General features: G+C 37.8%; 2 protein-coding genes across 5 annotated transcripts; both read left to right on the forward strand.

The window, feature by feature from the left end:
* Positions 1-4576: 4576 nt before the first annotated feature.
* Positions 4577-6368, forward strand: LOC113735401 (uncharacterized). The gene has a single exon (XM_027262413.2). The coding sequence runs from the start codon at positions 4870-4872 to the stop codon at positions 6187-6189; it is 1320 nt and encodes a 439-aa protein (XP_027118214.2). The 5' UTR covers positions 4577-4869; the 3' UTR covers positions 6190-6368.
* Positions 6369-8072: 1704 nt separating this feature from the next.
* LOC113734314 (protein NPGR2) lies at positions 8073-13661 on the forward strand. 4 transcript variants are annotated; one of them, XM_072082004.1, is made up of 6 exons: positions 8073-8350; positions 9254-9528; positions 10211-10463; positions 10845-12061; positions 12479-12632; positions 13045-13661. In XM_072082004.1, exons 2-6 carry the CDS (start codon positions 9274-9276, stop codon positions 13359-13361), a joined length of 2196 nt encoding a protein of 731 aa, XP_071938105.1. In that variant the 5' UTR covers positions 8073-8350; positions 9254-9273; the 3' UTR covers positions 13362-13661. The 4 variants fall into 4 exon arrangements, with proteins under 4 accessions (XP_071938105.1, XP_027116607.1, XP_071938104.1 ...); XM_027260806.2 differs by having other exon boundaries at positions 8074-8618; XM_072082003.1 differs by lacking the exon at positions 8073-8350 and adding an exon at positions 8647-8946.
* Positions 13662-14101: the final 440 nt, after the last annotated feature.

Below are 14101 nucleotides of genomic sequence, written 5' to 3' on the forward strand. Positions count from 1 at the left end.
AAGGCCGTTGAATAGTTTTCGCTTCATTAGTCTACACAAGAATTATAACAAATTTTAGAAATTTTACATAATTTTAAAAACTCATAAAATTCACCTGAAATATTTTAAATGAAGAAAATAACATTTTGCACTTTAAAAACAACTCAAATGAGATTTTAAATATATAGTTAAGAAATTTATCTTTTACTAAGTTTTCAAGCCATTGAATTGGACAAAAAAAATTTAGAAATTCAAAGAACTTGTACACAATTTATAAATCCTTAATTCATCCGTAAACACTTATTCGATAAAACACCATAAATGAGTTCATAAACATAATTTTAAACATTTTGTCTTCTTCTAGCTTTCAAGCCATCACAATCTCGACAAAAATTTAAAAATTTTCAAAATTTCTAAAAATTTGAAAAATTCTTAAATTGACCAAAAAAACTGAATAATCTTTTCTGGCTTGAAAACATCTAAAATATACTCTTAAAAATAAATTATTTGTGCGGTAAAACATATACTGTTATATTGTTTCCTATCAAATTTATGCATTCACACAATTTGTCTGTATTTTAAAGCTTTTATTAATATATTTTTAATTATAAAAGTAGGACAATAAAGGGCACTTTTGAAATGAAAACATCTTCTGTATCAAAAAAATAAGTTATTTACTAATATAGTTTGAAATAAGTTGATAACGTTATAAAAACTTAAAAGTAGAGGCAAACAGTTTATGGATTCTAAATGATACGCTGTGACAAGACTCGAGGGATGTTTCTGAAATTATTCCTTTGCTTTAAGGTAAATAAAATAAAACACCCTGTTAGTGAGTGACCGTGGTTAGACAATCACCATCAGCTAGCAGCAGCAGTAATGAAGAATCTGGACATCTACAATTCCTATTTGATTGATGCTTAAAGTGCCGATCCGACCCCATTGTTTAGACCTAACAGTGCCGACCTAGTCATCTTGCATTGAATCGACCCCGCTTTTAGTTTGTCATACTTGTCAATTTTATGGCATGCCAAGATTTCTGATACGTACTCGATCATTTTCACATGAAACTGGAAACCAATATTAATTTTGAGGCATCTTGAATGCCAAAGGGAGAAAAAGAATAAAAAAAAACTCGAAATGTATAAAAGGATTATTCAAGTAGAAAAGATAATCTAAAATTTGAGGGATTGGTTTCTATAACTTTTCACGTATACACTGAATGACCATACAAGAAAGTAAGTTGAGAAAAAGAGCAGTTCTGCTTGTTCAGTTTTCTTGAAATTGTTGTTTTTGATACTGTTTTCCCTTTCATTCCTTCTATAAGTGGAAATGATGAAACGGATCATAGAGAAGTAAATACCCATCAAAATGGTATGTTTGCATTTCAGAACTCGGATGGGGAAAAACAAGATGAAAATAACTAGTGAACCCCTTGATTTTCATTATCAACTGGAAATACTTCAGTGTTATCATATGATTAATGTAGTTTAATCCGGTTAATTAGTTAAGCAATCAAATATGTCATAAGAACAAAAGAAAAACAGCTCAGTAATTAGTTGTAATTGTTAATGAATTTTCAATAACAAACCAAATCAATTTTGCATTATAACCCAAAACAAAGTCAATTTACATTTGAATGCAGAAAATGGATTCTGCTAGAGAACCTGTCAAGTTGAGGCCTTGCATGTAAATCAAGGAAAATGGTTACTCTTTGCATGTTGATTTACTAACCGGTTATCCACATGTATTCAAGTCAACCTAATTAGCACGATTTCAAGAAATTTACTTCTGTAATTAGCCAGTGTGAAATTCCTTTCCTACGCGAGGGAAAAAAATAATGTCACGTTCTTATGTTAACTTTCGAATTAACGTTAACCCCTTTCGATGAAAACATCCATAATCATAACAATAGTTCAGAAAGAGAGAAAACAGTTGAAAAAGACTCTCCCTGAGTTTGCTGTTCAAGAAGCTTAATGATGGCTAAGCGCATCTGTTTCCATACGTTCAATCACACTCATTTGCGAGTTTAGACAAACACATAAATGGAAGTCATTTTCGCTCGCCGCCCATTATCAAGTAAGTTTGTCTGTCATCTTTGTAGATGCATTTAGTTTTCGTCAAATACCATAACACTATTTGTGTCTAGAAGAAAAGCAATGTTGCCAAGAACTTGTAGCAGGAGTATCAAATCTGGGAGTTTTGATAACTTTGTTTGTATTTTATCACTTTTTTGAGGGTTTAAAAATTTGGCATGAAATCTATGTCGGTGACTATTTCTGTCTTACACTGACCCTCGTACAAGTTTCCAAGGAAAAAGTATATAACATCTGAATATAAATTGAGGATGGAACCCATGTAGTTGTAGTACCAAAACAAAAATATTTCGTGTTCTGAGAAAACTATGGGGCGTGGAAGTTGTGCAGTTTTAGGGGAGCTAAATTGTAAATCGAGGAAACATTATGAAGCATTGATGTTTAATGCAGAAGTGAACAAACAAAAATGCGATTGGCTGAGATGATAAAATTCCGCCACAGTATCGAACCGACGAATGGCATGCTATTTCATGACCAGAACAAAACCATCCAGCCAGATCCAAGAAGGATATGATAAATGATACCAGTGCTAGAATTAGATGGAAGTTGAAAATGCTACTACTAGTATAAACAAAATTTCAACCAAGCATTAATTTCTTTGGTTTCTTCCAGTTTCAATTGCATGTGCGTGCGTACCATATTGGTTAGGAAGGTCCCAATGTATTTCCTTTACCAAACTTTGAACTTTTGTGCTGTATCTCTTTCAGTTTCCCATGTCGATTAGGTGCTAGCTGTTTTCTTTTCACGATGTTTCTGGGAAAAAAAAAAAGCCCCCATGTGTGATTACCAAATTCTAAGTAAGATGACATTTATGATGCCACAGTGCTCATTCTCAACCAACCTGTTTCATTAGAGATAATTTTGTTTTCACAGCACAGACATTGAAAGTGGTACACATTTTTGTATTTGTGGATAACATAAATGGTGGTACTGGTATAGTAAAGAAATTGCTGTTAAATGTGCCCAAGCGAGTCCAAGAAGGCTCCATTTCATTCTTATGCATCAGTTGCTTTACAACCTAAGGCTAAGATACCTCTATCAATCATCAAACAATAGTGAATGGAGAGTAATAGTGGTTTGCCATAGATTTGGGCTTGGAGATCCATAGAACAAATCTTTTTGTGGCTAAGATAAGGATCATCTACCATGCGATATACCACATTTGTGGTATCTCATGATACTTTTTCTTTTTCTTTTTCTTTTTTAATCACACTTTTGTTAATTTGTACAATGTGATTTACCATAATGTAGTGTTGTAGCACATTGTAGAATTTCCCTCAAAACAAATATGAATACATAGTCAAAAGGCAAAAAAATGTATGTGATTGACATTGGATTACTTCAAAAGAGTAATCAAAAGAATTTGTGTGAAATCTTGAATAAAGTCTCACAGTCAATAATGAATTTCTGGTAGAATTCATGGCAACTATGCTGTCACACTTCAGAAAAATCCTATCTTTCCAAGATCATCTGTATATCTACATAATTACCCGCAAGAAAATATAAGGGACTTATTAGTCGATACTGGCATACGTCAGAATCAATCATGTTTCTGCATTTCCACTTGGTCTGGATGCACATACATGCATGCAACTCTCGAAGGGCATAGGCAAAATTTCAACTCTATGCATGCAGCTGATATCTGCCATCTGCCTCGGAAAAGAAAACAAAAAAACACCCAACCAAAAGTTAAAGCATATGGTTGACTAAGAAAATAGAGCATTTTTTTTCTTTTACTCAGAATCGACCTGCAAACCGGAACACCATTGCAACTGAGTCATTCGTGCATTTATTTTGCTATGTTACGACATTTTGATCATCAGCACTTGGGTTGCAGTGGTCAGAATGGCCCGACGAATGTGCAGAGGAGAGAATACTATATACTTATCTCGAGAGTACTACAGAATAAAGAATTTGGTTATACTCTCGAACAAGAAAGAATAATGCAGTAACTAAATTCACTTGTAGTCGGTAAAAAGTTGTAATACAGACAAAGTTTGGCCCAAAAACAAAAAAACAAAAGAATTGCATTTTCTTTTTGGCAAAACCACCCCATGCAACAAATGAAATTTACCAAAAAGCTCGTCAAGAATTTTGATAGAGCACATTAGTTTTTTTTTTTTTTTTTCAATAAAAGGTTATAATTATGGACAACGGTCCTTAATCCTTATCAATCCTATTCACTCTCTCAATTTGGTAAAATATATGTATGCTTCTTTGACTCAAATACGGCCTTATACTTGAAGATTTTATACCTTGCAGAAATAGTAAAGAACAAAGGAAAATTTATGGTCCTTCAATGCTATTCCATATAAGTCAGTGAATAATTTAATGAATTAACTATCCAGCAAGAAGTTACTTCTGACTTTCTGTTCATTTCAGCCTCAGAATTCAAAAAACACTACTGATTCCTGTAACCTGTTTTTCCAATGACGCGTATTCCTATATATGAACCAGATACTACAATCCAACAAAAAACTACAGCTATGTAACCATGTAAAAGCAAAATTTTGTGTCAGCTCGTCCCAAGATGACCAGGGAAATTTTCTTTACCTGGAAGATTTAAGAAAATCATTAATGATGCTTTTACCAAACACCCTTTTTGTAAATGTAGACATTGAATTTCAAATTTCTGGCGAACAGTTGGCTGTTGGGCTTTCAATTAATGCATAGGAAGACTGAGAGCATGGGAGTGTTTGGAGAACAAGTATAAATAAATCCTCGGTGGGCTTGCTGAGTGAAGTGTAAGTTCAGTGATAGAGCACTAATATCTACGTAGATTCTTCTGATAAAAATGATGAGTGGGGCAATGAGAGTTGCGGTTCTATTGCTTTTTTGTTTTCATTTTTTTGTAGTTAGTCGGGTTGTAGGGAGAGATGTGAATTTTGTTAAGGATGAGAAATTTTTGACTGCTGTTGGTAAGGGAGGTGGGTTTGGATTTGGAGCTGGGGGTGGTTTTGGGACTGGTGCAGCAGGAGGAGGATGGGGAGGTGGAGGTGGAGGTGGAGGTGGGGGTGGAATAGGAGGTGGCGGCATTGGAGGAGGTGCAGGTGGGGGATTTGGTGGCGGTGGTGGATTTGGAAAAGCGGGTGGTATAGGAGGCGCCGGAGGTGGCTTTGGAGGAGGTGGAGGCGGAGGAGCTGGTGGAGTAGGCGGTGGTGCCGGAGGTGGCGTTGGAGGAGGTGCTGGTGGAGGAGCAGGTGGTGGTGCTGGAGTTGGAGGAGGTGTAGGTGGTGGTGGTGCTGCTGGAGGTGGCATTGGAGGAGGTGCTGGTGGAGGAGCCGGTGGTGGTGCTGGAGTTGGAGGAGGTGCAGGTAGTGGTGGCGGTGCTGGTGGCGGCGTTGGAGGAGGCGCTGGTGCTGGAATTGGAGGAGGTGCAGGTGGTGGTGGTGGTGCTGGAGGCGGCGTTGGAGGAGGCGCTGGTGGAGGTGCTGGAATTGGAGGAGGTGCAGGGGGTGGTGGTGCTGCTGGAGGTGGCGTTGGAGGAGGTGCCGGTGGAGGAGCAGGTGGTGGTGCTGGTGGAGGAGCTGGAGCTGGAGGCGGCGTTGGAGGAGGTGCCGGTGGTGGTGTTGGTGGAGGAGCTGGAGTTGGAGCCGGTGCAGGCGGTGGTGCTGGTGCTGGAGGTGGCGTTGGAGGAGGTGTTGGTGGAGGAGCAGGTGGTGGTAGTGGAGTTGGAGGCGGTGCAGGTGGTGGTGCTGGTGCTGGAGGTGGCATTGGAGGAGGTGCAGGGGGTGGAGCTGGTGGAGGAGTAGGAGGTGGTGCAGGAGGTGGGGCTGGTGGTGGAGTTGGGGGTGGAGCAGGCGGGGGAGTAGGAGGAGGAGCTGGTGGAGGCATTGGTGGTGGTGCCGGAGGTGGAGCAGGTGGAGGCGTAGGAGGAGGGGCTGGAGGAGGCCTTGGCGGAGGTGCTGGAGGTGGGGCCGGTGGCGGAGTAGGGGGTGGAGCAGGTGGTGGCTTTGGAAAAGGTGGAGGTATAGGAGGTGGTGCAGGCGGTGGTTTTGGGGCTGGAGGAGGTTTTGGTGGAGGGCATGGGGGATTTGGTAAGGGTGGAGGAATTGGCGGTGGCGGTAGTTTCGGAGGTGGGACTAGTCCTGGAATTGGCCGTCGCAAATTGTGATCTCACTGATGCCGTTGGAAACAAAGCAAAACTGGGCAATTTTTTAAGCAAGATTATAAAGATTTTAGAAATTTTATAGCAATGGAAATTTCACTCGCATCTTTTTCATTTTCATTCTGTCCGTCCGTTCAAGTCTGCAATCAGATTATATGAAAAGCAAAGTTTTATTTATTATTCCATCTGCTAAATCCAATTAAAATGGCTGAACGACGAAAACCAAAATCCACATACACACTCATACACAGATTGCTTCAACCCAGAAATTCAAATTGTTCAAAGATTCTCAAATAGCCCCAAATGGCTTTTTGATCGATTTTCGAGTTCAAAGGTTGACCTTATCCATAGTCTCTTGTCGAGTTTTATTCCTAAATTTCATGTTATCATCATCGTGTTACTGGGTCTACTTTCAGTCGGATCAAGTCAAGGTTTTGTGGTGGATCCGATTATCATAAGGATTAAAATAGTTCAGTTGACAGCAAAAGTCAACCGTGACAAACTTTTATTGTTTGCTTCTTTCAGATGAAATGAACAAAGGAGTTGGTTCTCTTTGCTGTATTAGCAGATTTCTTTTGATTTTTTTTTTTGAGACGACAATTGTTATATAACCTATCTATCCTAAATTACAGGGATATGCAGACCTTATTAAACAAAGGGAGTGGTTTGACATAACTCTTGAATTTTTTTTGCTGTAGGTGAAATTTGAACCCCATCTACAATTCAAAGAAGGACTTAAGACCTTTCTGGTGGCCACTGATGACCGTCCCTGCACGGTTAAGGGCCAAGATTTGCCCTCAAAATTTTGTGCGGCTGAAATTACACCATGTAACTCGATTTTCGCGTCAAGTGTGGGGCCCACCACTATCTGTTGTGAAAATACATCCTGTGAAAAAAAAGTTACACGATGTACAAAAAAAATTACGCGCAGTTAATAATGACCAAAATTGCCAACCGTCCGTGCCCCGAGTCCCACTGAGCCAATCTCAGTGATTGTTTCAGATTTATTGATATCCACATCTGTCTTTTCCCATTTGATGCTGAATGTCTATCCGACCCATGGTAGTTTAGCGGTAAAACGGATTCTTAGATTGAATGAGGTTCTGGAATCTATTTCTGGATTTGATATGTCGGCTCGAGTCAAGACATATTCCAGATCACGAAAAAATAATTTAAAAGTCGAAACAGTACCTTTTTTCCCCCCTAAACAAATGGAGTCAATTATTCCAAGTCCGATGGAGCAAATTCAATTTATTCCCTTTTAACTATCCCCAGGCCCAATGGTTAAGAAATCAATTTGGGCATTCTTACTTTCGGTCAAGCCCAATAGTTTAAACTTGGCTGAAACATGCTCGACTCCCTTCCAAATGCGAGCACAATCATCCAAGCAAGTTCCTGTTGAGTTTTACCATTTTCTCTCAACTTATTCCCTCTTGTAGCATATATTATTGTTTGAATTAAATCAAATTCAGTTGAAAATATGAAATAACATATGGTTATTGTAGCTTATTAAATCAAATTCTGTTTAAGAAGGAAAAGATGACTAACATATGGTTCTTCTTATAATTTATTTTGAATTAATTATTATAATACTCTTTTGCAGTGTAACATATATTAGATGCAAAAAGTGATAACAAATCTAAAAATGTGATTGGAACACGTGGTTAAAATCCAGGTGAAAGAGTATGCTTAGAATCCATTTGAATTGTAATTTCTTAAAATTTTTATTAAAAAAAATAATGTAATGACTTACGAGTTTGACGTATATGAAAAAAAAAAAAAAATTTGATTGAAAAATGTATTAAAAAAACCGTAAAAACCTTTATGCAAAATCCAACAAGCAAAGAGCCTTTCAATCCACTTGCTCAGATGATATAAAATGGATCAACTCCATCATGGAGGCCCTGGCCTAGCCTTTTAAGCTGGCAATCAAGCAGTCAAGCAAGTAGGCAGTTGACCATGGCAATATGGCATCCAAATTCAACAATGAATGTAGGGCGTCATCACTCCTTCAAACCACCATCCAGTAAACCAATAGGTTTAACATACTTTAATAATCTAGAATTAATAAAATTAATATATCTTAGTCTTATACAATTATTACCTAAATCCTATTTTTGTTCACACCCGTTGTGAGGAAGATTCAGTTCAGGTGTCGTACTGCCAGGTACCAAAATTAATGCAGCCACAGCAACTCTCTGATATATGAATGTTCACTTCAACACTTCCCCAAACAGCACCACTAAAAGCCAAAGAAAATAATTTCGAAACAAGGAAAAAGAAAAATGCAGAAAGCTCAAAAGATCATCTTTAAGTAAACTTTGGATTCTTGGTAATTAGTCCACAAATTCAAGCACCCTTTTGGGTGAAAGAAAATGGGTTGTCGTGTATTTGATGTTTTGTGGGCTCAGTCAATGACTTTTACCATACAAAAGGTAACTTTTTTCTTTCTTAAACTGTAATGTGGAATTCTGTTCTGTTTTACTATTAAGCGTTTCTTTGCTGTGGTACTATGAGTGGACTGCGTTTCTTGAACTTTTAACTGATAAAGTTGGTTTCTTTGGTCATTTTGCTATCTCTCCTGATGGATGTATCTGGGTTTTGCTGAATTTTTCTGGAAATTCTGAGCTTTTAAGTTTATACTTGGATATAATATCAGATTTCTAAACTGGGATAATATATGGGTATTGAGGTACTACGAAACTTTCAGTTTAAAAATTTTCTATCTCAACGCTGGTTTTGATGTTTTTAGGCGACCTTGAGGTCAGTGTATAGATATGTGTAGAATCGTTCTTTTTGTTCATTATACTTATTAAATTGTGTTCTTCAGAGAAATTTTGTAGTTCTGATTGCATTAAAGACTTCATACATGAGTTTAGGGTCTCATGTGGAAGCGACAAGGCAGGGATTTGATCAAAAGCTTCTTGCTCTATTGGAAATTTAGGAATTCGGCACTTAGTTCACTATCAAAACATTTTCACAAACTATTTCCTTTTTCCTTTCAACGCCACCATCTTATCATTAGTTTGGGTATTCACTAATAATTACCCTGTGATTCCGTGGTGATCAGAAAGTCTGCAGTGAGGCGGAATGAGAATTAAATACTGGCTTCACAAAAGAAAAAGTAGATTTAGTGGGAGATTGCGGAAGATGATGAAATGCATTTGTTCTGGGGAGCAGCTAAGAGTTGATGAAATAATTCCTTCATCAGAGTCTTTGGCAACCAGGGACTACTCAGCAAGCGGATTTTCTTCTCGAACTGGTGAAGCTGATACAAAGGTTGATACAAGCAACATTGAAGAAGCCGAATCTTCACTACGTGAGAGTGGCTATTTGAATTATGAGGTTGGTGAAGTTGGCTTGTTGCATATTTTATTGACATATAGCATTAGTTATGCATAATAACTCAAGATCAACTGCTTCTTATTCTGCTTTAATAAGAAAAGTTGTTGCGATTGCAATCACTTCAGCAGAGGTAAATTAGTTGTTTATTCTAAATATAACTTCTGAAATTTATTCAACAATTGCCGTTTTATTGACAATTAAAAAATATTGCTGAATTTGATAGACTTCCAAAACACGAGAGTTATCTTTCATGCTTATAAAATACAGAGAATTCATTTTGGACTGGACATTCAGCACTATAGAAAGTGGATGATGATCATATCCTTAAACAGTCAAAGCCTGTTCTAAATGGGGGTCAAGGTAAATGATGATTTGCCACCCTCGGTACTGTCTTGAGTTGTTGTAGTATAGAAGTTCTTGAGAAAAACTTCTCACTACTGAAATCAACTTCTATTTTAGTTTTTCAGAGGAATTTCAGTTTTTCTGACCTTCTATCTCAACTTGAGAAAAACTGAGGCTTCTAACTGATTCCGCATGTTTAATGACACTACTGTAATGATAATAAGTATCATATTATCTGGTTTGTCTTAAAAGCGTTTTTTGTATGTGTAATGTGTTCTACTTTAGGTTCAGTTGCCTTCATATTGTAGTGGCAAGATTTGAAAACTTCTCAAATCTGCAGGAAGCGAGAGCTTTATTGGGGCGACTTGAGTTTCAAAAAGGAAACGTAGAGGCTGCTCTTCATGTTTTTGAAGGCATAGACATTGCTGCTGTGACTCCCAAGATAAAACTTTCAATTGCTAGAAGATGTGAGCTCCCCAGACGTCTTTCACAAAGTGATCCAGGTCCACCTATGTCGATGCATGCTGTATGTTTGCTCATTGAGGCAATATTTATGAAAGCAAAATCACTTCTGGCCCTCAGAAGATTCACAGGTACTCCCTCTAGCTTTATTTGTGTGAAGTATCCAACCTTTTTATCAGTTCATTCCATTCCATCAGAAGATTTTGACCATTATGTCTATGCATACTTATGAAGTCAATTAAATCCCATATGCTGCAGAATGATTGTACTAGAAACCATGTGTACTTTTACCTGTCATATTATCTGAACAGGCTGAATTGAATTTAGGTTTGGATGAATTTGGGTATAACCTGTATTTCAGGAGTTACAATAGGTTTTGAGCACACTCTTTCTTTGTTCGTTTCATTATATCTTTGAGCATACTCTTTCTTTGTTCGTTTCATTATATCTATCTGTTTAGTTGGATCTCTTTGAACTGAAGCAGCTGTATTTCTGTCCATGTAATGTCGCAGAAGCTGCTCAATCATGTAAAATAATTTTGGACACTGTTGAAGCTGCAGCCCCGGAAGGCCTGCCTGAAAGTTTTGTTTCTGACTGTAAATTATTGGATACATTAAACAAGGCTGTTGAGTTGCTTCCAGAGTTGTGGAAACTTGCCGATGTTCCTCAAGAAGCAATTTTATCATATAGGCGTGCTCTTCTGTATCAGTGGAATCTTGACCTGGAAACCAGAACCAAATTAGAAAAGGAGTTTGCAACCTTTCTTCTCTATAGCGGCACTGATGCAGCCCCTCCAAATCTCCGCTCCCAGACAGAGGGGTCATTCATTCCACGAAACAATATTGAAGAGGCTGTACTCCTCCTATTAATTCTGCTAAGAAAGTTTGTTACGAAGAGAATTGGATGGGATCCATCAGTTATTGATCATCTGTGTTTTGCATTATCGATCGCGGGTGAATTTAGTACTGCTGCACGCCAGATTGAGGAGTTGCCTCCTGGAATAATTGAAGACAGAGAAAAATATACTACTCTAGCACTCTGTTATTGTGGGGAAGGGGAAAGCTTGGTGGCTTTAAACTTATTAAGGAACATACTGAATAACAAAGAGAACCATAATTGCATATTTGAGCTCTTACTTGCATCAAAGATCTGTGGAGAGAATTCTGAATATCTTGAAGAAGGTGAAGCATATGCTCACAAAGTCGTTTCCAAGTTTCAGGGAAGATGTGACCATTTGGCAAGCATTGCTCATTACTTAATTGGAGTTTCACTCTCGGCTCAATCAAAAAAGGTTTGCTCAGATTCTCAGAAAATCTCCAGACAGTCTGAAGCAATTGAGGCACTTGAAACCGCCCAAAGACTGACAGATGACACTAATCCTAATGTGCTTTATTATCTTAGTCTTGAAAATGCTGAACAGAGAAAATTGGGGGCCGCTCTTTATTATGCGAAGAAAGTATTGAAAATTGAGGCAGGATCTGGTCTAAAGGGATGGATTCTTCTAGCCCGCATACTGTCTGCTCAGAAAAGGTATGGAGATGCTGAAAGCATAATAAATGCTGCTTTAGATGAGACAGGAAAGTGGGACCAGGGAGAATTGCTAAGAACCAAGGCTAAACTGCAGATTGCGCAGGGTCGTCTGAAGGATGCCATTGCGACATATACTCATCTTCTTGCTGTTCTTCAAGTTCAGAAAAAAAGTTTTGGTGTCCATAAGAAGCTCTTGAGGGTATGTGCTTCACAATTCACAACTTACATCTGCTTTAAAATGATTTCCTTCTTGGTAAGAGCTCATGACGTTTCTGAGGAAGGTCTCAACATATTCCTGAAATTTCTTTTTGGTACTTTTCTTGGGAAATGATTTTCTGGCCTTTCACCTTGTGTCTCTATTTTGAGTTTGTTTTTGTGAAAATGATGAACACATGTAGCGTGTACATTAGAGATCAACACGGTAAAGAAAATCAAATGCATGAACCGATGTAGCTTGAGGGGCTCACTATATTTACATTTTTGTACTACTGTTACGCATCGTGCTTTGGGGGAAGACATGGTTGAGGGGGAGGAAGCACTAGTGCAGTATGCTTCTGCTGCATTACCGTCTCAAAATTCCTTTAATTCTTTTTATTTTTTATTTTTTGATTCACAGAACAGGAGGAACATTAACAGAAGTTTAGAATTGGAGACATGGCATGACCTTGCAAACGTATACACAAGCTTGTCACAGTGGCGGGATGCTGAGGCTTGTCTTGTGAAGTCGGAGGCTATTAATCCTCATTCTGCTTCTAGACTGCACTCAACAGGTATGAATGCTTCCTTCAGTTCCCAACTTAAAATCTGTGCCATAAATCATCTTCAAATTTGGATCATTCTCTGCCTACAAGTGCCCAATTAACCACACAAACTGCATGAAGTGACCATGATTTTGCTTCTAGCTTTTGAAACTTCCTAAGCATATTTGCCAGATGAAGAAATCATCCACTCGGCTAGCTATTTGCATCAAAGAATAATCCTCATGGAATTCAAAGTTTGAAATGAAATTCCTGCTGCTCTATCTTTGCCCTTCTAAGCTGCCAAAATCATCATTGCCTATTATAAATCTGTAGTGCTAACTGTTAAGCATGTAATTCTACTAGGACATTTTCACTCTTTTTAGGTTTTAAGTCAATTACTGAGATTCTGTCAAAGATTTAAATATGATGGCGACTTTTGTAGGTGTACTTTATGAAGCAAGGGGCATGAAGAATGAAGCCCTGAAATTTTTTGAGGCAGCATTGAACATCGAACCAGACCATGTTCCGAGTTTGATATCTGTTGCAACTGTTTTACGACAACTGAGTAACCAATCACTGCCAGTTGTGAAGAGCTTTCTTTCTGATGCATTGCGCCTTGATAGAACAAACCCTTCTGCATGGTACAACCTTGGTCTGCTCTACAAAAGTGAAATTGGAACGTCAGTACTAGAAGCTGCTGAATGTTTTGAGGCAGCTGCTCTTCTCCAGGAGTCTGCACCAGTGGAACCTTTCAGATGATACCAATCAAAATCTTGATCTCAAACGTGTATATACCATACCACCAGTTGAGGGCAGAGAGAAGATTGGCGTGCCATCGATTTACAGGTGTATAAACTTCTGGAGAATGTGTAATCAAGATCACATTTTGGTGTAACCACTTTGAAACACTTTGTAGTGTACATAATTTTGTTGTCGGTGAATTTCTTTGCTTTTGCTTTTTCGGTTTTCTTCGCTGACTTTAATTTTGTTTTTGGTATGGATTCAAGATGAAATTTTGTTCTTGGTACTAGCATTTGAATATATTCTCTTTACTAGCAACTTGCTAAAGTAAGGGAAATAGCCCCTAGCAAATTCTCATTCCTTCTATAGTTTCATTGTTTTTGGGAGTAACATTTAATTATTTCCTTGCAGACAGTATACTTAAATAAAGTTAATACTTGCAATTGACATTTTTTTTTTTTACTTTTCTTCTTTTTGGCAACTTACCAATTGAGTCCTTATATTTCGATACAAGAAAAGAAAACGAAAAATACCATAATAAAAGAGAATACTTCTAATAGTTCTAAAACACTATGTAGAGCCTTATAAAATTTCCACATCTCATTGTTCAAAACCTTCATAGAGTTTCTGGTTTTGCATAAAGGTAAGAGAAAAACACAGAAGAAAATGTCTGTTCTAGTACTTTATGATCCTATAAAATTATTAAGAAAAGAAGCCTCTTCTTTATTTAAAAAAAATTGCTGAATGATTTCTTGCAA

The sequence above is a fragment of the Coffea arabica genome, chromosome 3c, assembly GCF_036785885.1.
Source record: "Coffea arabica cultivar ET-39 chromosome 3c, Coffea Arabica ET-39 HiFi, whole genome shotgun sequence".
NCBI classification, from domain to species: Eukaryota; Viridiplantae; Streptophyta; class Magnoliopsida; order Gentianales; family Rubiaceae; genus Coffea; species Coffea arabica.